The sequence below is a fragment of the Myripristis murdjan genome, chromosome 13, assembly GCF_902150065.1.
Source record: "Myripristis murdjan chromosome 13, fMyrMur1.1, whole genome shotgun sequence".
Lineage (NCBI taxonomy): Eukaryota > Metazoa > Chordata > Actinopteri > Holocentriformes > Holocentridae > Myripristis > Myripristis murdjan.
The window spans coordinates 10129570-10157126 of record NC_043992.1 but is presented as its reverse complement, the minus strand read 5'-3'; the positions used below and the strand labels follow the sequence as shown (position 1 = coordinate 10157126).

Genomic DNA, 27557 nt, shown 5'->3' with positions numbered 1-27557 from the left:
GAGGAGCACAGAGCAACTAATAAGGATGTTTTGCCACTACAGCATCAACTACTATAATTTATTTATTATGCTGCAGCACATGGTAGTGGTCAGACAATCACACTCTCTCCTATCTCTCTCTCCTGAAATTAAATGAAAAGAGGGATAAACCTAAAAGTACAGTCTAATGCAGGATTTGATAATGTTTGCTGCAGTGATTACTATTTGTAATTAGCTCTGAGGGAGGGTGCAATAACAAAAAAAAAAAAAGAATAACGACAGTTAATAGTGTCATTTTTTTTTTACACATAAATTCCAAACACAATCTACACCGTCTTAAAGCCCAATTCATTAAAGAAACAGTGCAACTAAAGTTATGGTGTTGACATGTCCACACAATTACAACTGATCACAACTGGTGATGAGCAAAACTCATAAACAGCTTCTCTGAACTATGGCGTGGGAGTGTGACAACATTTTGGAAAACGTCTGACATCTGCACCGTGTCGCCGTTTCCTTGGCAGTACAATAAAGTGCACTCTCCACCCACTGTGGGTGGTTTGTGAATCACATTTTATTCTGTTTTCTGGGATGGTTTAACTGCCACAAAAGTGTCGCTGGCCCTCCGTGAGTTCAATCCGTGAGTTTCCTAAATAAAATGTCAATAAAAATACAACCATGATATAATTAACTTAGATACACGTGTAACCACAGGACCGAAAATACATCAAACCCCTCCTCCCTTCAGAAGTAACCTGTGGGAAACGAGGAGACTTGTCCTGAAGCCCTCATGACTGTGCTTACAACAAAGGGCAGGCCATAGAGAGCCTTTAGTCCCCACCTACAACAATCAGGCTTCAACGAAATTCCATGTTAAACTGCCTATAAACTCTCGAGGCGCGCTGTCGAAGTGTCTGCTACACTTTGATCCTGCGAGGCCTGTGGCTCCAGTGTGAGTTTGCGTGTGTTTAGAGTGTGAGTGTGTGTTTAGAGTGTGAGGCCGAGGCAGCAGCATGATTCAGAGCTGCAGCAGACACCACAGACACGAACACGGCTCCATCACCCACTGACAAAAGCCAACAGCATCAACTAACACTCGGCTTAAACACACACAGACAGACACACACACACACACATTAGCCTAGCTCACATCAGAGACCCCACTTTAACACTTGACACATAATTCATTAGCTCTAACGAATGAAAAAGACAGAAACACACACCCAGAGAGGCAAGACGAAGTAACAGCCACAACAACATCCAATAAGCAATGACTAACTCAGTGATACACAAGCTGAACTTACTAGCAGTGTATGAGTCAGTGCACATATACATGAGCACACACTCACATGCACACTCACATACAGACATTTACAGACACACACACAAATGCGCGTGCACTGAGCCTGGCTGTTGGAGAAGGTTTCCCAAGCCAGCGGCTGGACAGCAACGGCGCCATGGGAGCCCTCAGATCTCTCAGCCCAGGCAAAGAAATAAAACATTGTCTCAGCCGTGTGTGTGTGTGTGTGTGTGTGTGTGTGACACCACTTGCATGTCAGCACAAGTGCATTCCTCCCTTAAGTCCCAGCGAACACTAACTGGAGAAGATAAAAGAGGTGCCACATTAAAAAGTTTTGAACGAAGCCTGATTCATTTTTCCATCAAGGCAGACAGGGCTGATGGTTAATGTCTCCGTCAACGTTTTGCAGGACCTCACGCTATGAGCCCCTGGCACAGCAAGGCTACCATTACCAATCCGAGTACAGGAATTAAGATTAATACAAAAACTTCACTTGGCGATAACTCACTTTCAGGCGGCTGCGTCATTGATTTCAGCATTATCAGAGTCCGATCAATCCAATTCAGAGCTCTATCCCGAAGAATGGGCCTCTAGAATTGATTCAAGGGGACAATGATAACCTGCTATTATAGAATCAAAATGGCACAGGGTTCAATTGTTTTGCTTTTGCAGTATTTTAACAAATGACCCGGTTCTAATGGAGGCAACATGGGGTCAGCTGTAATAAGATTTCCTGATGCTGGGGACGCAGAGGCGTAGGTTGAAAGCAAGGCTAAATCACAATTATCATTATGGATCATGGCGGGATGTCAGTCCTTGCACATGTTAAGGTGACGCTGAGCGCCATTCCCCAGCTCAGTAACAGGCCTATTATGATGGCCCTATTAGATCAATGTGTCATTTACTATTACTCAAACTGGCCCTTGGGTCTGAAAGGATACAAAAGGAGGGAGAGACAGAAAGGAGGTTTGGCTCATTTACTTCCTCCGGTAGGACAAGGAACTACTCTCGGAATTAAGGAGAAAATGGAATGGCCCTTACCAGCTTCAGAACACATATACTTAAAGCAAGAGATGATAATAAAATAGAGTAATTTAGAAAGAGATAAGATATACGCCCAATAAACATACACAGTACTTTCCAAGGCTGGGCAATGTATCAATATTACATCAATACTGTGATATATGACTAGAAATCATCTGGATTTTTGGATACTTGAGGGTTGTGATAAGATTAAAGTGGTGTCTTCTCCTGGTTTTAAAGGCTGCATTTAAATAAAGGGTTGCAATTTTCTGAACTTGTTAGACTGTTGTAGCTGTTCTGTTATTTGTCTCCACCTGCTTGGTCATCGTATCCTAATTACTAGTGATTGTTTGTCAGTCTCTTTGTGTAAGTGTTTTATAGAGCACCAACAGTCTTCCCTGCAATATTGATAGAGGTATTCGGTCAAAGATAGTGTGATATTTGATTATTTTCATATCAGCCAGCTGTAAAACTTTCCAGATGCATATTCACAAAAAAGAACATCCATCAAAATAAAAAATGATGACACACTGCCAAGAGTATGGCAATGGCCTCTAAGGAAAGGCAAAGTCTACCGCTGTGAAAACTGTTAGACTTGGCTCGGTTCAGCCTCACAACAGTTCAAACATGGATTTTCCTAATCCTAAATTACTCTGCTAATTACAAGGTCGCATGCTGTAAAACAACCAGAGTGCACACCTGCTGAATCCATCTCCCTTTGGACGGGCCCTGCAGTAAAACTTGGCTATATGGGTCATTTCACCATCCTGCTCTGCCACTGTGCTGGACTGCACCAGATTTGGAAAACCTCCCGACAACACAATGTTTTATGTGACTTTTACAACCGAGTGAGAGTCTTAATTTTAGAAACACAGCCATTTACAATGGTCATTAAGGGCCATTATGGAAGGCGCATGCCTTATTATCATGCCATTATCATCATTCTTGTCTCTGTGTACTTCCTTCTTCATGAAACATGTTGAAATCTGTTATTTTAGTTTTCACAGTGATGCAAGGCTTATTCAAAGGACACTCACTCTCTCTAGTTAAAAGAATTGAACACATTCACATCCGCATACATCTTTTTATGAACAAGGACTGAACCAGTGAGTCTAAACCACACAATTTAATGTGGCTGGCGGAAGCCATAGATGGAAGCTTGAGATGGAATTATGAAGCAGGCAAATAAATTCATTTACAAGGAAGGGACGTCATCACATTTCCGACTGCTGCTAAACTTTACAAGCTCCCCAAATATGAACGACAATTACATGCTGGGGAAACGCTAAACAAATACAACTGCAGCCCAGGAATATGAAAGTTGGCTTTGCTAAAATAGGGGACACTGATGCCTGAACTGTAGACTGCTGAACCTCTGAGGAAAGGCATTTCTACTCGGGTTTTACTGATAGGGCCTTCAAGCTAAACAGCAGATATTTTGTGCTGTATCTCTTAATATGACTATTTTTACGCTAAAAAATATTTTTCATAGTTCCCACAGGAAGGAAAAGCCTATGAACATACATTTAGACCATGTGCCACTAAAGCTTACTGTAACCTATTAGACATTTACTGTAAATGAATAAGCAAGAAAACATATTTGGCCTAATAAGCTGAATGCAAAAACTCAAAACAAAAAACATGCAAACCCTTTATTTATTTATCTGAATTTTGATATTTATCTGAAATTTACTTTAAAAAGTCTGTCAATTATATTTGTATGAATTTGATGTAGAATATTACTTTGTATATCACTAAGAGCATCCAAACTGTACTAGAAAATAAGGCACAAGCAAATAAGAATTCAAGTTATTGTTTTATGATATCATTTCAACTCTTTGGTACCGGCAGATTAAAACATTTCATCGTCATATACATTAACAAAGGTGGGTGGTAACTAACAACAAATCTGCTGCAGCGCCCTCCCCCCTCCTTTTTTCCACACTACCTCTCCTCTCTTCCTCGTCTCATCCTCTCAAACCCAGCCCTCCATACACAACAAATACAGGCCACATCAGAGGCTGCTGGGGGCCTGAAGGGGGCCACAGTGATTCCGGCATGCCGCGGGCATTAGCGGGAAAGTAATTAGGGTAAAAAGTTCAACCAAAGCTCCATGTCTGCAGCACTGCCAGAAATACATTTCCTTCCCTATTCAGTACAGTACATTTCATGGCCAGCATATTGGAAACACATTGCCTCATATGTGTGTGCATGTGTGCACACACATACTGACTCTTACTCATTCTTTGGTGTTTACAGTATTAAAACATCAACCTATCTAAAAGTAGTGCAACACAGTAGCAAACAAGAAGGTCATTCATATTTCACTCTAGCTCGACTGGCTACAGAGGTAAAACAAGATACAAAGAAATAAAAGACATCTCACTTTTCACATTAGGTCCTACCAAATATTAAGGGGTGCAACATTGGAAAACTTCCAACTGTGTGATTTACACATATGCGGTCCATAAATCCAACTTTCGTCTCATTCCTTTGACAGCAGTGAAGTGGATATTAATATTCATTACCTAAACCATAGCTTGAATTATATCCAATTTTAGCCATTTTAGCTTTGTGTGCCAGTTTTCTGTCTAAGTTAAGTGGAAGCACTTGACACGAGAAACATCTGGTCAAAGAAGAGTTTTCTCTTCTGCTTTGACATCCCAAAGCTGAATCTAAAACCATAAGGAGTTGACTCTGCCTTATAAGTGCTTATGTGTAAGCATATTAATTGGAAGCTAGGCCTTTCATGTTAATGCTTGAAGTGAGGACATGCACATTTTGGTGTTTCTTACATCTGGAAAATACAATTTGTAAGCCAGGGCATCTCTGTAGCATCATCATACTTCATTTACAAGAATGTCTTGTCACACATTTTACCTTTATCAAAAAACTGAAGCTCCTACAATTTAGATATTGAACTTTGACATACTGTGATTTTGTTGATTAATTGTTCAGTGCTAGTTTAAAGATTATTTCATCAAGGTGATTATATTTCTGGCTTTTAAAAGTCAGCCTGTTTTGGAACAAAACCTCAAACCCATTTGTGTTCTGAGACACTCCCCGTAACCCCACCACAAACAGGCATTTATAAGTGCTCTACAGCGGAGGGCGATGCTGTGAGAAAACAAGCAGCATTGAGTGATATTTCAGCTTTGACAAAGCCAAACCCGAAAAAAAGGCAAAGCGGTATTATTATATTATTATTGTTTTTATTACTTTGATTGTTGATTTGCTGTTCACTAGGCTTTTCTGCTGAATTTCTGCTGTTACTAGCTAGCTCACTCTGTTGCATTGTGAAAAAGTGACTTCTTGCGGCCAGCAAGAGGACAGTAAAGGTCATAGATAAGGTATTACCCCTTTGAACAATACTCATGGAAAACAGCTTTACGACTCTTCAAAAGACAAACTTGAAAGGCAAAGCTCTTCCTGCCCTGGGAGACTTATACAGCCCTCCAGTCAGCACGAAAAGGGCCAAGGCAAGATCTAAGCAGCATCTTGGACCTGCAGACTCTCTCAGGGACACAGGAGGAAGGGGAATTCATGACAGCATGACTGCACGCTAAATACCAATAGCATGCTCCGGGTGCATTTCTTAGATGTATGCGCCATCATAGCCTCCTGGCTGAGAAAATGGATTGGTAGCAAGGGGGACCCTAAGTCAAATCAACTCAGGTAAGATCTGCCAGTGTTTTCCAGTGCTATTTAAAGTGTTTCCAGCAAATACGTGCTTAGTTATTATTCACCAAACCAATTCAAGAAATCTACTATAGTACTGCTAAATATTAAGTATAATTTGAGGGGAAAAGAAATGTCCAAAATCCAGCAAAATGAAACATTAATTGCTTTGACCATGCAGACCCGTTGTAGGGAATGGGTTGTGGTAAAGGTCTGAAAAGTCATTACAAATCATTCAGCCTGTCGGAGTGTGTTTATGTGCACCACTTCCAGTACTACTGAGTTTAATCTGACTTCCTATTTGAAGGGGGAAAACTGGCGAGGCAGAACACATTTTCGACAGACATAAAACAGACATGCAAGTCAAAATAAACGCTTCAGAGTGAAGCCTGAGCCCTAAGCCCTGCCTATGCAATGTGTGTGAATGTGTGTGTGTGTGTGTGTGTGTGTGTGTGTGTGTGTGGGCGCTGAAAAAGGGGAAGTTGAGGACCAGATTACAGCCATTCCCATTTCCACAGAGGGGCATGACAAAAGGATTCAGGAATGATTTCATCAAAAATGTTTTTTCAAAAGAGAACATGACATTCCTTCCCACAAATTGAAGACAAACCTCTTACTTTGAGAAAAAGGAGAAAAAGATTGTGCTCATCTATGCATTCTGTTGTTGTCTGAGCTTTTGCTTTACCATCGTGCTCATCATGTGCAATGTAATGCAATCTCTCAACCTCACAAGAAACCAAGCTAACACATTCGAGGAGGAATCAAAACACCTCTGAAGCTACCCAGATAATCCACAAATCTCCACAAGATACTAATATCAAACAAATCATTAGACAAAAATAGCTGTTCCATGTCTAGCCTCTACCCCTGTGTCTCACATGGACTGTAAGATTCATATGTTGAGGATGGGTGGAGAGATCATGATGTGAAAGGAAAGAATGCCACAGCCTCATGGTGGTTTAAAAGCGTCACTTCTCAAATCCCCTTAATCTGATGGCTCTTTTCATACAAACGCTTGACAATTTCAATTTAATACACATAAGAAGAAGAATACTTCCGGTCCACACACACAAAACCCCGCCATGAAAATGCAATGAAATGCAAGGGCTTAGTGCCACAATGGGCTTTTGCCATTAAGTCTCTTCAAAAGTGTTAGATGGATTGAGTGGATTTTGCTGCTTGCAACACTAATTAATAATCAGCTTTAGATAAAGACATTTAGCGACACAGCATTATATATGCTGTAAGTTTAGAATCACTTTACCTTTGTTTTGTGCTCACAGTTACTAATTTTTTGTTTGGAGATTTAGATGCAGATAGAAATGAATTTGAATTACTACATATTCAAATATAATTTGAGACATCTTTTTCCCAATTCTGTATTAAAAATCAAAAACCTGTGTATAAGCGTGCTAAAACATTTTATTATCAAGTAGTCAAATGAGAAAATGTAAAATTTCGGAACATACAATGCAAGAATATTCAGTCTTGGTTTTTTATTCATCAAAGTTTGTATTGGAAATCAGTGCTCTGATACTTGAAATTGAATATAATTCATCACATGAACAATAAATGATACAACAGAGGGAGAAAAGTACACCTCAGGAAGAAAAGAAACTGGCTTTGGTACCAGACAATTGGGATCTGTTCAAAAGTAAAAATATGACTTGGGGGATGACAACAGTGACGTGTATCGCAAGAAGCAGATAAAAGACCAATGCTTGTGCAACTCATACAAATGGGAGTATCCATGGTCGTAATGGTGGCCATGACATCAGCCCAGAATCTCCGTGTGTGTCAGCCAGAACTCCTAATAACAAATCCAGTAGTAATCTTCACGGTGACAGAGGACTATATTGGTTAAAAGAAAAAAAGGACCACATCCTCTCAGCATCTGGAGATGTTGTGAGGGGGTAGCTGGGGGTTGGAAATGTCAGGGACAGCACTGACAGTTCCCAAACTCTGGAGAACAAAAGCACACTTCTTTAGCACAGAACTTTTACTCAAGAAGTGTGCGCACTGAAACACCCACAAACAGTTAAATCGCCTCCGTCTTGCCCATATGATTTACATTCATTGAAAAAAGGGCGCTCTTAAATCTCTGAGAATTTTAATACCTGAGGACGTAATTAAAATGAAAGAAAATAATAACAACAGCGGGTATGGGTAGGAAACACAAATCCTTTCCAGATATGTGAGTAGACATACCAGGATCTGCAATGGCACCAGCATTCTTTACTAATTCCCAAAGCCCACTGGCACTGGTGCAGAGAGTGAAAGGGACGCATATGTAGCTTTGCTGTCAGGAAAATCACTGGATCCATACATTGTTTGGACTTAACGCATAATCCTTTCCATTGATAAAATTATGTTGAGTGTGCCTGGCTGGAAGTCCACAAGTACAGGGCTTCAGCACACATGCTTTTTCCCTTCTCTGGTTTTCCTTTAATTTGCAAATCTTGTAATCTAAGCCTAGAGCTGACTGAACCAACTTCTAAACCAGCACCGCTGTAGCGGCCAAGACTCCAATCTGTTTTCCATTTAAGTGTCAAGACGGCATCCTTTTTGGTGGTTCACAAAAGCTGTTATTTCAAAATGATTATATGCTAAAAATTGTGTGAGGACCTTAGTAAGTTTACGAACAGGCCCAGTGGAAAGTACTGTGCCGCACCCGGAAGCCTTTTTCCTCCTTGTCTTTGACCATAGTGTTATTTACCAAGCACTTCTGTAGGGGAAGAACCGGGCTGTGCCATTCAGCCAGAGGTCAGGGTTTCTGCTTTTCAACACAGCGCATGTTTTCAGCATTAGCACCAAGCGACGCCTGGATGCTTCGCCAAACCGTCAAAACCCTGACTGTCTCAGTGTCAGCGAGGACATAGGAAAAGCAGAAGCAACGGCAACGGCGTCAGAGACAAGGGCGGCAGTCCCTGGAAAACATCAGGAAGGTGGTCTCCATCAAAGCCCAGCCGAAGACAGACTTCCTTATTTCATTTCCCAGGGAGGAAATATCGAGTTAAATTTTGTGTTGTTCTGGAAGAGGGGCAGAAGTAAATGAAGGAGAGAGAGGAGGGGGTGGGGGCACAGACTGGGTATGGTGAGGCGAGTGCAAGATGCCGCGGGTTCTGTCTCTTTTTAATTTTCTTTCATTCCCACTGCTTCGCCGAGCCAGTACATGACGTCCCCTGTCCACACAGTCTGAACTTCCCAAGGGTCCACGCATCTGTTTAATCTCCCTTCTGAGCCACGCTTCACATTCAGGTACCGCCTGCTCCCTACAATAGTGCCGCTAAGACTCCATGAATCACAGTTCCTGAGCCCACATCACTGGCGACGGGCTCAGCTCCAGCTGGGTGCATGTGAAGGGTTCATAACCAGGCAAGCGGAGGAGCCTTTGATGCTTCTTATTATTAACAGAAAATTACAGCCTTTCAGATGTACTTAGGATTTGTACCTCATAACATCACAAAGAGTAAAACACTCCCCACTCTCTTCTGCACTTTTTTGAAGACAAAATGTCATGAGGATGAGACATTCCATTAGCACATAGAGGTTACTTTAGTTTCTCTCCCTATGGCCTCCAACCAGTCACAGTGAACTTTTCCAACTCCACTGAAGATACTCACTTTGACACAGTTCACCTGAAACTACCCCAAACAAAACCCACTTACATGCTAATGCTCACGTTTCACTGCGTTATTGTACATCTTATGTCACTGTTAATTAATAACATCCTAATAACCACTTTACTCTCTACCCTTGTGCAACACTTTTCCACTGTAAAAGACAAGAGTCTAGCCTCCAACAACAAATGACAATCAATTTGACATGAACAGATTCATGAAGAGCTTTCATGTGACGCTCTATGCCACACAGTGAAACAGACCTTAGCTTATCGCATATTGCTCACTGTGGGTCTGACTGAGCGAGGACCAGGAATTGAACTACACCAGTTTTAGAAAAAGAACAACCAGAGCTGACTAACTTTGATGAATCTGGCAAGCTGAAGAAATTCAAAAATCTGGGCACTGAAATAATTAAAACACCACATTGCCAAATGACATTCATCACGCTGACAAGCGGTCATGGCTAGCAGAGATGGAAAGTGGATTGCGAGTGAGTTAGTGTGAGTGTATGTGTGTGTGTGTGAGTGTGTGCATGCCCTACCTACAGAATCAAAAACTGGAACCTTCAAAATGTCAGTTCCCCACATTAAGGAAATAATCGGCTCTTCAAAAGCTCTATAGGTTCTGTTTTCTAAAAGCTCTACCAAGTACAGTTCTGTAAACGTCTTTAATGACATTTTGAAAGTCGTCATGTGAGGATGCAAAACAGTAGCCAACTGTTGGACACCAGCTATTCTAAGGATTATAAATAGCTTTCTGCGCAAGATGCAGTCGTCTTTTTTGTCACCGAAGGTGTGGACAGAGGGAATAATTCTGCCTTCTGTTCTAAAGACACTGTGGTTCAAACCCTCCTTAAAAAACAAACCAGAACTATCTCTAGATTCCACTTTTATCTAAGGTTTCAGAGGAAGTTGTCTTAACTGAGTAACTAAAACAGTACTGAAAAATTTCAATACAGTTTTTGAGCAAACTCGCATCAAAGAAAAATAACAAGGGACCTTTCTCTCTGTAGCAGATTTGCAAGGTAGCTTGATGTTAATCCTTTCTGATCTTTGGCTCTGCAGATCATCCAGTGTTAACTGCCGGAGTTAAATTCTGGTTTGACCAAAGACACTACACTTAACTGTATGTTAAGGGCTATGAGATTATACCTCAAAACACTTTCTGCTGCAATAGAAAACTCCCCTTTCAAAATACATTGCCTGAGGCACTCCTACAGTTATTTTCTTTGCTACAGGCTTTGGTGATTGCTGGATATCAAATAGCCAAGATATTTTTTTTCAGCTAAATAACAGCAAATAAGAGGCACTATTACTTGCCCCCTAAAAAACAGAATGTTTCAGTTCAGAATGTCTCAGGGTGTGTTCAGACCAAACGTGAAGCGAGTTCTTCACAAGGTACAATTGCATACAAATCAATGGAAAGATAGGAATAGACACGAATTCACAGCAGACAACATGAATGACACGAATTTCTGCATCACGAAATTCACATCACTCACGTATTCGCGTTGATTGAAAATTTTTTTTAGCAAAAAATTTGCGGTCATATTCGCCCGGATCCACAATGCTTCACGTTTGGTGTGAACGCACCTTTCAACTTTGATGAACGAAAATACTGGTGCACTCTTCCTACTTTCAGCTAAGAACCATTTCCTTTATTTCAATATTTTAATCATTTAGTAATTTAGAGAAAGCACTCTTTTCCCCCCTGAAAATAATAATACTCAAATTATCTGTTTTAAAGCATGGTTGGGTTTGACCCAACCATGACCCATCACAGACATTTTAACCCCTCTGACTTTATGTACAGCCTCAGTTCTAGGCCATCCTTGTAAATAAGAATTGGTTCTTAAACGAATGGTCTAGCGAAATAAATGTTGAATAAAAAATAAAATTTAAACGCTTCAGACAGGGCCTCTCTGTTTGATCCAAATTGGGCTATTAGCATTCAATCAACCTTGCACAGGAAACCAGGCTGGCAGGATCAGTATCATCTTTTAAATAATACATGTTTTATACATTTTTTAAACTCTATTTACAAGTTGAGAGTGTATTTGCATGAAACTTTGTGAAAACACTGGTCATGGAAGAAATAAGCGATAAACTTTCAACACTGATTGGCCAAACGAAGGTGTGGCGGTGGAAATGTGTAACCTTTAGTGAATATCAAACTTGTGGAACTGGCATATCTTGACAACTGTATAGCGTTGGCAGAGGTATGCACTCTACTCAGTAGTTTCCAGTTTCCGCTGCATTCCTGCAAAACATACTACAGCTAAACAGCTAAAATTAAAAAAAAAAAAAAAAAAAAAAAAAAAAAACTACCATAAAGAGCAGCAATCTAGAACCATGGAGGTTTTTATTCCCACCATCACCAGGTGATTTAACTGCATAACTCATCCTCTCTGATTGAAAATGTGTTAGTCAGTGAAAGGAGCTGCTGTGGTGTTTGGCTGGAAAGAACACCTGCACAGACATGGCTTGTAACAGCACATGGCTGGAAACCACTGCCGTGCAGGAACACAGAATTAAAAACCATCTAAAATCCAATTGACATAGGAAGTGATGTCAGCCGCAGTACACTGTGCGGACTCACCCAGAGGACCCTGTGCTCTTGCATACCCCCAAGAGGGGCCTCTTGTCAGCAAAGCTGTCCATCTTCAGTGGACCTGAGGAGGAAGAGGAGTAGGAGGAAGAGGCAGATGAGAAACAGAACACAAACAACAAAGAGGGACATTCTTTAAACAAGCATGTGAGGCCTCTGGTGTTGCCCACCCACTTCACATTTAACAGGCATCCCATTACCACAACAGGAAGTGTGTTGATTACATTACAAGTGTTGCCCTGTAATTAAATTATGGTCACAGAAAATTTTTGATGGATGGATTAGATTTTTTTTCCAGATCAGGCCTTATTTTTCCTAACAACTTAAAGGGCATCAATCTACAGCAGCCACAACATAATACCAGGAAACAAGAAAATGTTTCTGAAGTCTAACAATCTGCTTAAAGTTACAAAAGGGAGAATTTTTTTTTTTTTTGACCATCTCTGTGTTTGTTTTTGGGTTTCAGGGTGGAATTACAGCATAGTAAAAAACCCAGCAGGCATATTCAAAAGAGGGAGGAAACATGTTGCATTAAGTGGACTGATCCCATATTTTCCCTAATTGTCTCATTCTTGAGGACAGGCAGAGGAACAGGGGATTGGAGGGATGGGGTCTTAGATTGAAGAAGATGTTATCCTTTAGAGGACTGTAATTTGAGGCTTGACAGTAATCAGCCCGAGTTCCTGTGGTGTGGCGTGAGAGCAAATGTGCCGTCTCTACCAGCCCTTAACACTCCCAACAAGGTCCTTTCTTCTGTCTTCATATTTCTGTCATCAGACATCAGAACCAGTCACGATACTGAGCCATAACTTAATGATGGCCCAGAAAGAGGCTAAGGGTTTTCATTAATATGGCACATTTAGTTAGCTCTCTGGGAATAGATGTAGTATTTGATAAACAGACAGATTTTGACTTTATTAATAGTGGACTCTTAAGCAAAAGCAAGTGCTGCTGATTTCCATGTGGACTTTTGCATGCTGAAATGTGGAGCATGCGTAGTTAATTTACAGCATGGCCTGACACATGTGAGGCAGCAAGCTTGATGTTATACTGTCTAGAATTTAAAGAGTCTTTTATAGTGTGGGGCCATCCGCTGAAAGTACAGCTCTATTGTGATGAAAATATATAGAAACTGACATCCGTTGAAAGTGCGCAACACAGCAGAAAGTCCTGATGCATATTAAGATTTTACTCAATGTTCATTTGTTGTCAAACAAGGCAACTGAGTGATGCCCCATTTTCCAAGACAACAGAAGGTTGTAAACTCCAGGGAGGATGCGGATAAACGAATTTACTCCCTTTGGAAAACCACTACATCCTCCTCTATTCTGGGAAGGGAAGACCTTGCCTTATTATAATCAACACCTATTTTCGGGTCTTTCCAAATCCGCCCACCCACGGGCTCCCATCAGAGACAATTGGCCTTTTAATGGCTCACCACAGTGCAACACTGTTTGCGCCCTGGCAGATTGCAATCAGTGTCCTCCCCGCCAGTAGTACAATTCATTTTTTTTCTGCTGAGAGAATTGCTCCCCTCATGTGTCGGGGGTATCTGCTGCTTCTTATTACTGTACTTTGCTTTCATCCGTTTCCAGGGCCTCTTCAAATGCTGTCATTGTGTGTTGTTGAAATCTGCCAAAGGACCGGAACATGGCCAGAGAACAAAAAGCCGATTTTCTCACCAAAAAATGCCACAAGCCAGAAAGGCCATTTGGCGCCCTTCACAGCACTGATTGATACCTGCAGTGACACCAAATTCAAACTTCATGTCTGGAAAGGAACTAATTAATGGAACAAGAAAACTAAATGCACCATGTCGTTCAGGATGTGAACAACTGTCTGTGTGTGAGAAAGACAGACATTTGGTATTTTACATCAACAATTTGACTATTGAACTACAGGAAGGATTATAAAATGATTTCAATATTGCGGATATGCCAATTCCATAATAATTTAATGCGGAAATTTGTTCAAGATCATCATTGTGGAAACTAAAATTTCAACATATAATTACATGATTAAGTGTGCACTGTTGCTTCCAAAAAGTGGGTTTGTGTGTGTGTGTGTGTGTGTGTGTGTGTGTGTGTGTTTGTGTTTGTTTTTTGTTTTGTTTTTAAATAAATACAACAGGATTTTGGGGTGTAGAGTATGTGAGCACATGTGGAATGTGTAGTTCACTTCTGAAAGAGTCAAAGTCTTGACATTATAAAGACGAAAAGCAGTCGCTCATTTAAATGCATGCCAATGCATTTAAATGTATAATCAGTATAATTATTTTACTATTTAAAACCTATATGCAGCAATAATAAATGTAACAGAAAAAATTTTACAAGATATACACAGAATCTGGAACGCACCATCTCTGAAATCAAGTCCTTCGTAACAGTCTAACCAAGAGAAATTTACACAGTGATTTTGTTGTGCTTAAATATGATGAAGTCATTGTATTAAGTTCTCCAAAATGTGAAACAAACTCCGTCCCATTGTGCTCGGCACAGGTAGATGTTTTAAATATCATCTTTGTGTTTGCGGAATCCTTACTTTTGGCCCGCATTTCTAGCTAACACGCTTGTCAGACTGACATGGCAGCCATATAATTTTCAATTATGCAAATTTTTAAACTCAGCAGTACACAGTGTTATATTTTTCACAACCAATCTGAGCAGGCACTTTATTAATTGATTACTGCGTGTTGCAGAAATCGCTGACATAACACCTTCAGAACTGAGAGGGGCTGTGAACAACTTCTAGAATACTTTTAACACATGTGGGAAGATTTTCTTTTTCCCCAGGAACTTTGCAGGTTGCGGGGAGCAGGCTTAGCACTCCAGAGTGAATGTGTCTGCCTCTTTCCCGTCCAAGTCTTTAAAAAAAAAAAATGGGCTAACGTCAGTTCAAGCCTGGTGGGAAGGCTGTTTGTTCTGCGCAGCTAATTCTTCACTGCTTCCCCCTCGTCTGGAAACTGATTGAATGTGATTAGATAAAAACCTTGGCTATGTTTGTCGCTGGGACTCTGTCTCTTCCTCGCCTAACCTTTAATAAATGCAATTACCCCTCATAATGGGACTGAGGAGCCAGTTATGATATGAGGGATAGGGTGAGGGGGAAGGTGAAGAGCAGAGGAAGACGGGACAGACGGACACTGCAAACAGGCAGACACCAAAGAAAAAAGCCAACATCAGATACTCTCACACTGTTAGATATCAATTTGTAAATGCATTCCAGTGGTTATTTGTGATTAAGCGCTATGATTTCCTGGTTTGGTGTGGCGAGGTTCCTTCAACCTCACTTCACACAGTTAGTGACTTCCTATGTTTCCCAGAATAACATTTGCACCTTAAGTGGTGTTCAAATGGAACATCTGGCATCTGTCACATTCATGGGCAATTCAGAGTTGAAATCACCTAGATTACATCGCTGTGGGAATGTCTTGAGACATGTTCACCCAGGCTGAGCAAATTTTGCTGGCTGATAATGTCTGCAAAGGATATTTACCTGGGCTCTGTCAAAAGTGCAAGTAAGTCAACTTTTATTCCAGCTTGCAATGATCTGATGCACTACACTGTGATAATCCATGGCATCCATCAACATAGGTTTCAAGGAAATACATGGGATACAGTATGTGTTTTGACACATAACAAAAATAAATATGTCCATTGAGGCTACTATCAGTGAAGACACTGGCATCTCTGCACTTCTATGATGGATTTCTTCCTGTATGGTTGTTGAATGTTAGTTGGAAATAGTGCATCAAGACAGAGGCCCTTGCTATTCAATTCGAAGAGATGGACACCAACACCTGAAATGTGTGACTGAAAATTTGCTGAAAAAACTGCTGCCATTGAAGGTAAACTATTTATGTTTTGCACTTAAACATTCAGTTGGTAACACTGTTGCTAGCAACTTTCTCAGGTTTTTCTCAGTTGTTGTTTGTTTTTTGTGCAGCTTAGACTACAGAGCTCCGCTGGCAGTCTGTGATCTGAAGCATCAGTTTCAGCATCTTTTCTATTTTCTCTGCGTGCAGCAAGAGAATTTCACAAGAAAATACATCTGTATCTGTCTGTATCTGATTTTGCTGCCCCTACACTTCCGGTGTGACCAGCCAAGCTCCTGCACGCACATGAATTTAGCTTTGTGGTGTATCCGGTCTGAACACGCCGTCAGTCAGTCTCTCCCTGTCTGCGCTTTCATCATCAGTGGTGTCAGTCAGAACCTCTTGTTAACTCTCCCTCCCCACCAGCTTCCTTTTTCAAATAATCAGTTAGATTTTTGTTACTGACTCTTTTTTCCTTTTGCCTTGTAGCTTTCGTGTAAAATGACTATTATGCAGGCAGCTACAGTCATATGATAGTTATTTGATAACAAAATGTTTCGCTATAAAAATGTACCCCATCTATTCTGATTTTGTGGCACTTAAATTGCCCATAATGATTAGAGGAATAACTCTGCTGGAAAGATGGTCTTTCATAAAACTGGGCTTTCTATGCAGTAGAGAGGCACAAATATTTTTTGAAACTGGTGCTACATTTCCAGACAAAAAACTTAAAAAAAGAGCTGTGGTACTCTCTTTGGTTCAAAAGTCAGAAAACCTACAACAACTAGAACGCATGTGGTAGACAGCGTCACAATTCGCCAGCAGGTAACAAACAGGGCAGTGTATGTGCATAGCTAGTCTTGAACGGGCTTCATAAAAGATCACATGAAAACATGTATTGTGTGTTTTCACACTGTAACTTTGCCATGCTGGTAACAAAACACTGTCACTATTGCACTTCAGACATCTGTTTTGCCCTGCTGACAAAAAATGCAGTTGTATAATATGTAATTGATTACAGCAGGGTGAAGGGGAAGCTCTGTGTGCAGGCAACATGGAGGGAAGGTAAACATTGTTCATTTGCATATACTATGGACAGTGTAATGATACAGAGCTGGTTGAAAATTGGCAAAGCACTCCTTTAATATTCATAATTACCAACTGCTGTGTTCAAACACTGGTGTAGCTTAAAGCACACTAAGTCTAAACTTGGTGCTAAATTTAGCTACTGTAGTGCATCTGTACAGACAATTTATTCAAGGATTCAAGGATTTCCGATGATCAAAGATCAACTAAATATTCTATGCAGATGTTTTATTACATATGGCTAGAGAAACTGACAACCACTGAACACGGACCTGAACGGGGGAGGGAGTGGCGGAAGAGGGCTTGTTTCTACTTTTGCAATCAAAGAAATGAAGAAGAGCACCCTCTGGTGGAAACTGTACATTTAAGTGAAAGGCAGAACACCAGCACGAGTAGAGTACAACAGTGGTGGCATCACCGGCCATCAAAGACCACACAATCTACTTTTACCAACAGAGGCAGGCAGGGCTTCACCAAGTGTTGGGTTTGGGTTTAGTTACTCTTTAAACTCCATATGTATATGCATAAATCAGCAATAGCTTTATATATATATATTTTTTTTTACAATGTTTAGGATGTTTCAGAGAGGATTTTCTCTTTCTGGACAATTAGTAGGAACCAAACATGAGTGAGACAGCAAGATGTAACAATGAACATGAAGAGAAGGAAGGAGTGAAAGAAAATCACTAAACTGCATGTGTACCTGAAAAAAGTTACATAGTAAGCCATGAGTATAAGAATAGAGTGAGAGATAGGCAGGAAAAGAGAGAGTGAAGGAGAGTCACATGCAGAGGGAGGTTTTCAGCAGAGCTTTGCCAGCGAGGAGCCATTCACTTCAGAGGCTTGCCACGGCTAGCTGAGAGCAGGCCAACACTAATCTTAGATTGACTTTAACGTTGGGATGAGAGGGCATATTGGGGACGGTGCTGGCAAACGAGGCCCTGTGACTATTAAGAAACATGGGGCAAGCAGTCTTTAATTTTAATGATATATCACCACTCAAAATGTCCCACAAGCCAAAACTGCACAAGTTGTGCCATACAAAACTAAATTTTGAGTGTTGTCCTTGAATGCTGAAAGAAAGTTAAACCCAAGTAGTAGTTTTCCGGGACAAGAAGATTCACTATTATGTTGAAGAAGCACACTTCAGAGCAAAACCAAGGCAAAACTGTTTCAGAGTGCATAAATCCACCACAGCCATATTTCCGCCGCTTCTGCAGATTTGTAAGACGGATATAGCTGAAAAACCAGCAAAAAGAGCATTTGTGTGTGCAGGCAAGGCTAACAGCTGACCTATGAACCTGAACTGCAAGCACCTTCAGACACCTGCTGTACTGCAGAGGCACGCTCACATACAATAGGCAGAAATGAGAGCACCTTAATGTGCGCTGTAAATCTTGCCTTGTGCTCTGCCGCTTTCAGCTCTCTGCTGTGCTCTGTCCCTTATTTCTCAATTAACACATAACCACTAGAATAAGTGATCAATACCGTGGTCATTACATGATCAATAGCGGTGACTGAACAATTACTTGGCAAGATCTTGAGATCTCTATTTTTCAGTTCTCACATATACTCTGTTTAAGAGAAAACAACTATTAGCACTTTCTAGCTGCACAGGTGGAGGGTCTTGGGTTCCATTTTCATCTTGCTGATACAGTAGGTGTTGTACTCCTAATTGTTGGGTCCTTTGACTATGTTACTGCAATTTCCCAATCTTGAATTTTCCCAATCTTTAATTAGCATTATTAAAATCTTCTGTCAGGTTAAATATGGGCGGCACTGCTCAAAGTAGCTAATTACAATAAGTTACAGTCATAAAAAACACTGCATCATATTCAATGAATCAGTCATGAAGGACACTGACTGATCCATGTCTGATTTTGAATAAAAGGCCAACATTGGGCTGTTATACTGACAAATTCAAGAGTCAAACCCCTATTCAAAGTCAGAATGTAATTGTTGGTTGCTCTGTATTGGGCTGTGTTCAGGCACTGAGAATACTCACTGATATGAGGGGCTGGCAGGATGCGGGCTGCTCGTACCGGACCATGGCGCACAGAAAACAGCTCTTGAGCCTCTCCTGCCAACTAGACAAAAATACCAGAAAGACCATTTATAAAACCAAGCACACATAACAGGACCTTCACACAACTTCATATGTAATTCACGGATAACCTTTTTTCAACAAAACGGTTCTGGTTCTTGAACTGGTTCCATATGGGATTCTTGGAAGTAAGGTGTCAACTAGCGAACCAGCACCAGTTTGGCGCAGAACCATTGTGCCAGAGGCGTTTCTCCGAGTCGCTGACCACTCATTCCAGCATTGCTGTGATTACATTCAGTGCTGGTCTGCTGGTTTGCTGGCTGTGCCGTTGAGAGATTCATAACACTCCCCCATGCTACCCTGTACACCACCATTTTTCAATAGGTCCTTTCGGAGTCTCTGTACTCATTTTTAATTTTTTAAAACTTGCAGATGATGTGGTCCAGGGTTTCTAAAGAACCCAGCCTTCCACGACTCTTCAGCAACTTCGATATACAATTTACTTTTTCTAATACTCCCTTCCATCTGTTCCTGAAATTCAGGAGATGTCCAAATTGAAAGCAATGGTTTTGTTTCTTTGGCAGATCTCTCCATCTTTAATACTTTTCAGGTTTTCAGCCAAATTATTTTCCAGTTAAATACCAAATGTTGAAATGTCCAGAACGGAACCAGTTCCTTGTTGGTCAAAAAGGCCTTATAGAGAAACACTTCAGAGACAGAAACAGAGACACTTGGTGGGAGCAGAATCTCTACACTCCAAAACAATGGAGACAGAGATCACACAAACATAAAGTTATGTTTAAACCTCACACACCACACATAATGTAGCCTCCACGCTACATCTGCTCTTATGACCGCAAAGAGAGACAATGCAGTGTCTGTCTGAGAAACCGTTGTTTATTAAGTCTGATGGCTTACAAATAAAGTGTGAAACACCCATGGAGGATGTCATCCTCAGGAGGTGTTTTGACAAAGACAAAACCTTTGATGGACGATAAAAAGCTGGTCTGTAAAGAAATGGGGACATTGTCCAGTGATGACAATGGCATGGTAGTTTGACAGACAATACTGCAGAAGGCACAGTTAAATAAAAGTAAAGTTGGCTTGAGGTCAAATCATCTGAATTGAAAACAACGGCCAAATGAAGTGTGGAAAAGACACCCTAGAGGGAGATGGAGTGAGGGAGAAATGCATTTAAAGAGCAGTGAACTCAAGCAGTGAACTCTGAAATATTGTTTTCATCATTTTTTATCATTACTTTTCATTATATTGAATATTATTGTCATTACTTGTCCGGGTACATTCTTTCAGATGCAATGTGCTTTTACCTCTTGCTAACAACCTACCAAGTATATATATAAAAAAAAAAGTGACAGATGAGTTGATGTGACCAAGCATACAATGAAAAACATGTGTATCGAGCAGTTTGCTTCAGTCAAGAATTTGTTTCAGAAAACTGTTGGGATAATAAACTCCATGTTTTCTGGGTAACCAATTTTAGTAAGCTCTTATTGGGAGTGCAGTCAATATGGACATATTTCTAATTGAACCCTGTCAATCAGACAGAATGCACCGATAGACTTATCTTTGCCAGTGGGGTTGGAACCTCTGAGTCCACACGGCCAGTCAGACAATGCAGGGGGTAAAAGGCCAAGGACAAAGAATGATTTGTTCGCACTGTAAGAAAAATAATCTATTCCAACTGCGTGGAACAGCCTTTTCATGAGGGAGAGGGGGCAAGGAGGAGGACAGGGTACAAGGGAGGGTTGGTGGTTGAAGTGCCAGCCAAACCGCAAAGTAAAAGCTACCAAGCATGGAATAAAGGTCCCAATGGCATTGCAATGCAAACGAGCTGCCTACACTTACTGTGACAGAGCCAACCAGGCAGGGCTGGGGATGGGGTTAATGCCAAGAGGGCAGTAGCCTCTGATAGTCTGTCAGGCTGCAAGCACAAGAAGCACTTTGACCGGACAAGAGTGTTTCCAAGAAGTCCTAAAGTCCTCTAACATTTCTTTCCACTCTTGATCTTAAGATAACTGATAACTGACATCAGATGCCTATTTATATGTTCAAATTTGGAGTAAGTAAACAAAAGGATTGCCGTGTTGAAGGAAAAATCCACCCTTGGACACTGTAACACTGTGAGACAGCATCAATTTGTGATGTCAAACGCATGCTATTTTGTGAAAGGGTACACTTTTCGCTGTACCCACTTTTCATGAATCTGCTTCATCTATTCTCCTTCAGTTGCTAATTTCCTACAACCCCCAGAATGTCTTTTGACAACCTCCAGAGGAGGGCCATGAATGTGTCTACGATGGAGCTCACACCCCTTACTCCAGGTTTCCCAGTTTAATGGAAAACTGCAGCCCTAAACAAAAAATCACAACCCCAAAGCCTACTGGAATGGACAAGAGTGCGTTCAAAATTGTATTTAAATAGGTGCAATCTAACTTTTTATTGTAAAAAATAAATAAATAATATAGTTGTAATAATATAGTTAAGTAGACTTAAAATATGATTGGTAATTTGCATTGTGTTTCTAGCACCATTTTCATTGTTTGATATTGTATTGTTGTTAATATGTGGCTAAATAGCCAAAAGTTAATCCACTTACATCATTGGGGTATATGCTCAGCACAGACACAATGGCATTCAATAGGGAAAAAAAATCAACAATGTGAAATAGAAACATTAGCTGTCAATGTCAAACCCTAAAAAATACTTAAGCAAGGGCTTCTTTGTAGACTCACCATTTCTTTCTTTTCTTTTATTTGGCAAATGCTTTTATCCAAAGCGACGTACATAAGAGCACCACGAGGCAAAGTATAAGGCCTGCTTCTCTATGTACATGCTAGCTATTTGACAAAATTATCCATAAATATGATATCAGTTTACAGTGCCACGCTAGTTATACTCAAATCAACATACAAAAGGCAAAATTAGAGGCATGCCCATCACTGGTCTCCTGTTACAGACATCATTTTTAGTCCTGGCATTAGATGTGATCAATTTCTTTCATTGACTCACACTTCAGACATATCATAAATATTTCATTTTCCCATTAGTTGTATTGCAAACATGCGTCCTGTGTTAAATAAGGGTGATAATGACACCCTTGTGCATGCATTTGTTTTTTAAATTTTTTTTTTTAAGAAAATTCAGTCACTTTGCCACCTTTTTGATCTTTCCTCACTGATTCCCAGTTCAAGCAGGATCTGACTTCAAAAGCATTGTTTTGTTCTGAGTTCAATTAATGACTGACTAGGTCTAAGTAGGCTCGACCTTTGCCATTTGAGACAGGCTTTTGATAAAGGGCTATATAAATAAATTTATCAAAGCTACACAAAACGCAACAGGTGTTATGGCTGTATCACACTCTGACCTACTGCGACGACTGTGGACACATTGGTATTTCTGCTCTTCTGTGATGGATCTCTCCCTGAATCACTGATGATCATCTGTGAAAAATAGTGGGTGCAGAGAGAAGCCCTTACTCTTTGCTCTTCTGAGTGGCTAAGACCAAAACTTGACATTTACTATTGATGTTTTACATTGATACATTTTTTTTCATTAGAGCTGGGCTGGAAATATCTCAACATGACATCACATTGTCAACTTTTGGCCAAGTATCTACAGGAATAAGAAAAATTCACTAAACAATAAAACTGAAGTGAAAAATATTCCATGATTTGTTGGGGTTTTTTTAGGCAAATATTTTCAGGGAAATGATTTCTTTGCAGGAAGAGTGGCTTAAGTGTTTTTGTCCTTCAGCCTTCATTATCCAGCTTTGCTGATCGATCAGAGGCAAAGCATTTCAGTTCATCTGCACAGGCTTGAAACGGCAGACAATGACACTGAAAACAGTTTGCCACATTAGAGGGGATTTTTAAAGGTTTGCGCATTTATGGTCTTTATTACAGTAGAAACACAACTATAAAGTCCTTTAATGGATGTCTGCATATCTGTCGGTGTGGGCTTGAGAAACAAGCGATGCCAGGATATTAGGTCAGTGGCCTGTGTGGCTCTTGGCAGTGTCTGGCGTGTGTAATGGCGCATTGTTTTAAGCGCTGAATGCCCCACTTTTGTCATTCTTTTATGCGTTAAATTACAGTGAAACGTGCATTATCACATTACCAGTGCCCTAATCCGTGTGTTTTAAGTCTTTAAACCCATCTGAAGGGATGATCGCTCTTTTGCGCAATTAGTAGCCTTTTCAAAGTGGCGGATTTGGAGCTATGTTTTTATTAAAAGTGCTTGAGGCCCAGCAGTGGTAGATTAACATTGGACACACTAGCAGGTTAAAAGAGCACTGATACTAGGAATAAAAGAAGGGTAGGATTCCTATACAGGCAAATGGAGCTGGTAGGGGGAATAATGGAATTTGCCGGATTGAATGAGAAGGGAGGGGTGAGGTTAATGCGTTGGGTTATTGTGCATTACCCCACCGCTCATCCTCGCCTTACATGGCTCTGTGTGACATCCAAAGCCATCAACAACATTCCCACCATTACATTAGCGGCCCCTGTGTACGCAATATGCCAAATTGCTTTTCAAAGTTGTTTTCTCTCCATAGTTATTCATTATATTCATTTCATTTGTGGCTTGGATGTTTTTGTGGAATCATAGTGTCTGCTGTTGTGTTTTAATCTCTCTCAAATGTAATGCCATAAGCTGTGAACTGATGATATCTGGGCCATATTCACAAGTGAGCATACTACCTAACATAGGACGCACTGCTAGACATATTGGGGGGTTGAATGGAGCGGGTCAACTACTTAACAAACAGCATGAAGTGCTTTAGGGATCCTAAAATAACAGGTGCTTGCTTTATGGCTTTCCATCACAGCCAGCGCAAAAAGGATAAGACTACACATGGGCTTGGAGCTGTTGATACTGTTTGGGCTGCAAAACAGACAACGATAAAGTATCTTTTAAAATTGTTAACCACTTGCAAAATTTTAAATACATAAATAAATGAGATAGTTTAATTCAAAAGTGACATTTAGTCATCATATATGCTCAATATGTTCAATTCCTAAGCTATTTTATCTAGTTAGTATTATCACGTCTTGGATGTTTGTAAGATCAATATATATTTAATTTCTCTTTTACTTTCAAAAGTGTTGTTGGGGTTCCTAGCCACAAAAAACAGCTCCCTGCTTGCAAACGAACAATGAGGAGTGAGATACAATGAACAGTTTGTTGTAGAACTTTATTTATTGTGATGCTGTAGCCTATTTTCCATATTTCATTATTTGTTGCAAAACTTACAGCCTACTCCTACAGATGTCAGTCATACACAAAGTTTTGGAAAAACTGATATTGTTCTGGAGGCATCTTTAGCACTTGAGTTTGAAATGACAACACCCATGTCTTCTTCTAGATCTAGAGATATTCACCCGTTTGAGTACTAACGCTATTTTCTGACACAAGCATGGGTTGGATGATTACATAAGATTAAGCAGCGTGCAAAAGTGGGGGGTTGTTCGGAATACTTTGAAAACTGGGTGTCTTTACTGTGGACCATTACTAGCTCTCTGTTACAAGAATCTGAATCATATTACTGCACTACAGTCACTGCACTGATCACTGAAATTATGGCGGCATTTTGGCTTACAAAATGTTTGGTGTCAGGGTTTTCCCTGGCTTTTTGGAGGGATTAGGTGCTGTGTCACTGGGTGTGTGTGAGTGTGTGTGTTTGTGTGAGTGGGAAGAACAGAGAGGGAGAGAGTGTGTTTGCATGTGTACACATGCATGCATGTGTCTCAGCTTCTTCCCTTTGATCAATAAGGTAAATCTGAAACCAGAGCTGACCTGACTGCGGTTTTCCGGAACATTAGCGAAGGCAGAGCTACCAGACTGCGACCAAAATGGTGGCATATCAAACCTTTTCTTTTATGACAGTGCAAGTTCATATTTGGCTCTGTCACATTAATGTGAGCATCTGCCATGGAGGCTGCGCATCCACAGACCAGCAAAAGATTTTTATGAGGTAGATTTTTTAGCTTGAGTGCTACATATTATTTTTATGAATGTATTTATTTTTCTAATGTCCCTTTCAATCGACTTGGGTGCTGCTCCTAAGTCTTACAATGGCAAGGAAACACTTTTTTTTATTGTTTAATGGTGTATATGTCTTGTTTCTGTAGATGGCATGACGTCACACTGAGATATTTTCATTGCAACAATGAAGTTTAATAGCATAAAATATTTCACATATTTAAAATGTCAGGTTTTAGAATGACCTGTACATCACAAATTGATGATAACTGAAGATGCAGTTTGAGAGTATCCAAATGTGGATTTTTCCTTTCAAGTCCAAAGGCTGATTTAATATATATATACACACACACACACACACACACACACACACACACACACACACACACACACACACACACACTCATATTTATAAGATCGCCCATTCTACTAAAGCAGTCAGCAGGACTTGCAGGACTGAGATAGACAATAAAACTTGGCTGGCCCTTTCGGCAGAGGCAAATAATTTATTAGTTCTTGTCAAGAGAAATTAGGTGATCGATTAAATGAATGGAAGCCAAAGACAATTTCCACAGTAGTGGACATTGTTTTATTATCATATCTCATACATAATAAATTAAATAAAGGAGATGTGTCCTAACTTAACACTACTCTCAGCTGATCTGAAAACACTGAAATATGATTCATTAAAATTTCAACAATTTTCCGAATGGGGCCTCATTTTGAAAAGCTAGACCCTCCTTGCCATCACTCCCACTATTCAGCAAGATTGTCAAATCACAAATGAGACTATTAGTATGAGGGCCAATACTGAAATTTGCTGAAATCACCAGTGCTTCAGATATGATTGTATGAGGTCAAAATGTGACAACTGATCACTTTCTGATTTGACAAAACCTTCCAATACAGATTTTGCTACCGCCTCTATTATTTTTTATTATAAGAAAAAAAATAACAATCATGCATCTGAAGTAAAGAACACAAACAAAGTCATGCCAACATCAAGTAATTACAATTAATTCTTCAATTATAAATTACAGGTATGGCAGATTTGTATGGAATTTAAATTCTAAAAATGTCGTTATTATTAAAAAAAAAAAAAAAAAATCCCTTCACATCCTGAGGACGTATTAGCCCTGAGCAAACAGGGCTTAACTTCATCAACCCATCTCGCAGGGAGACTCTCTGTCACCTCGAATTCTTACAGAGTATTTTATCTGCAAAGTGGAGTGGACCAGTTCGTGTATCAAAAGAGACCAGCTGCTAGATACTATCCCTCATTATCTGGGGCTGTTCTTTTGCCAGCTTTAATAACACTGCCGTCACTCGCCCTAAAGACCTCTCTTCAAAAGCAGGTCATTTCCTCACAACACATATTCAGACAAAGAATTAGCCGACGACAGTCTGCCTCTTATCAGGCTTCGGCGGGTGACACCTCTCTAGTCTTAGGGGACAGTAATCTACGCTGCCCAAACACTTCTCTCTCAGCATCCATACAGCCAGTCAGTGCCTCCATTTGAAGTGTGTGTGTGTGTGTGTGTGTGTGTGTGTGTGTGTGCGTGCGTGTGTTCCTACTTGGCTGAGCCATTACAGAGGGTGTTGGCTTAGCAACTGTCACAAACACTTCACAGCCACTCAAGAGCCCGAGGCTGAGGCACCTTCAACGCTTACTTAAAACCCTGTGAAAAAACGTGCCCCAGAAACATCCCATAAACTTCGAAAACTGTAAGGAAAACACAGAGAGCGAGGAGAGCGTGTGATAAGAGGCCAGGGAGAATTGGTGTCAAGTCTGACTGCGACTGAAATTCTGTGGAGCCTCACCAAGCTTATGCTTTCACTGGGTGTGTAGTGTGGCTGAAACAGCTGTAATCGTCTGCGTCGCCATAATAACTGCAATAGAAAAACCTGCTCACAGCACACAAGCCGGTCACTGCCACATCGCACAGAGTGGCCAGTGTGAATGTGTGTATGACAGAGTGTGTGTTTACATGCACGGATCAAGGAAAAGAGCGTGTCCTTTTTTTCCTTTTTCATGGCCCGTGGATGTTTATAAAGGGACTGATTAAGGACTTTGGTCTGTTTAGATCTTACAGGATGTATGTGAAGTTTGCATGTTTCAGTGACAGGCTCTACATGAAAGGCGATACTCTGTAAGCGAGACCTTCGCAACATTGTGGGTAATTTGTTAAATCGCCGAGCTGACAAAATCCTCTAATGATTTTCCAGAACGGATTTTTTTAAAAGTGTATTTCCAAAATATCCTTCCCACATTTCAGGGGAGCAGTTTTGATGTTAAAAATTGGCCCACTCATGAGAACATCTTTCAAGAGAATGCATTTCAACATTCGAGGCTGCAAAAATAAATACTCAGCATTGAGAAGGAAACACTCATTTTATGCA

General features: G+C 40.5%; 1 protein-coding gene across 2 annotated transcripts in view; it reads right to left on the bottom strand.

Moving 5' to 3' along the window:
• bcas3 (BCAS3 microtubule associated cell migration factor) overlaps positions 1-27557 on the bottom strand; it is a 356333-nt gene that overhangs the window by 318005 nt on the left and 10771 nt on the right. For both annotated transcript variants that reach the window (XM_030066285.1, XM_030066286.1), the window contains exons 6-7: positions 19116-19197; positions 12202-12274 (exon numbers count right to left, since the gene is read on the bottom strand). In XM_030066285.1, coding sequence (XP_029922145.1) covers positions 12202-12274; positions 19116-19197 — 155 coding nt within the window. The remainder of the gene's footprint in view (positions 1-12201; positions 12275-19115; positions 19198-27557) is intronic.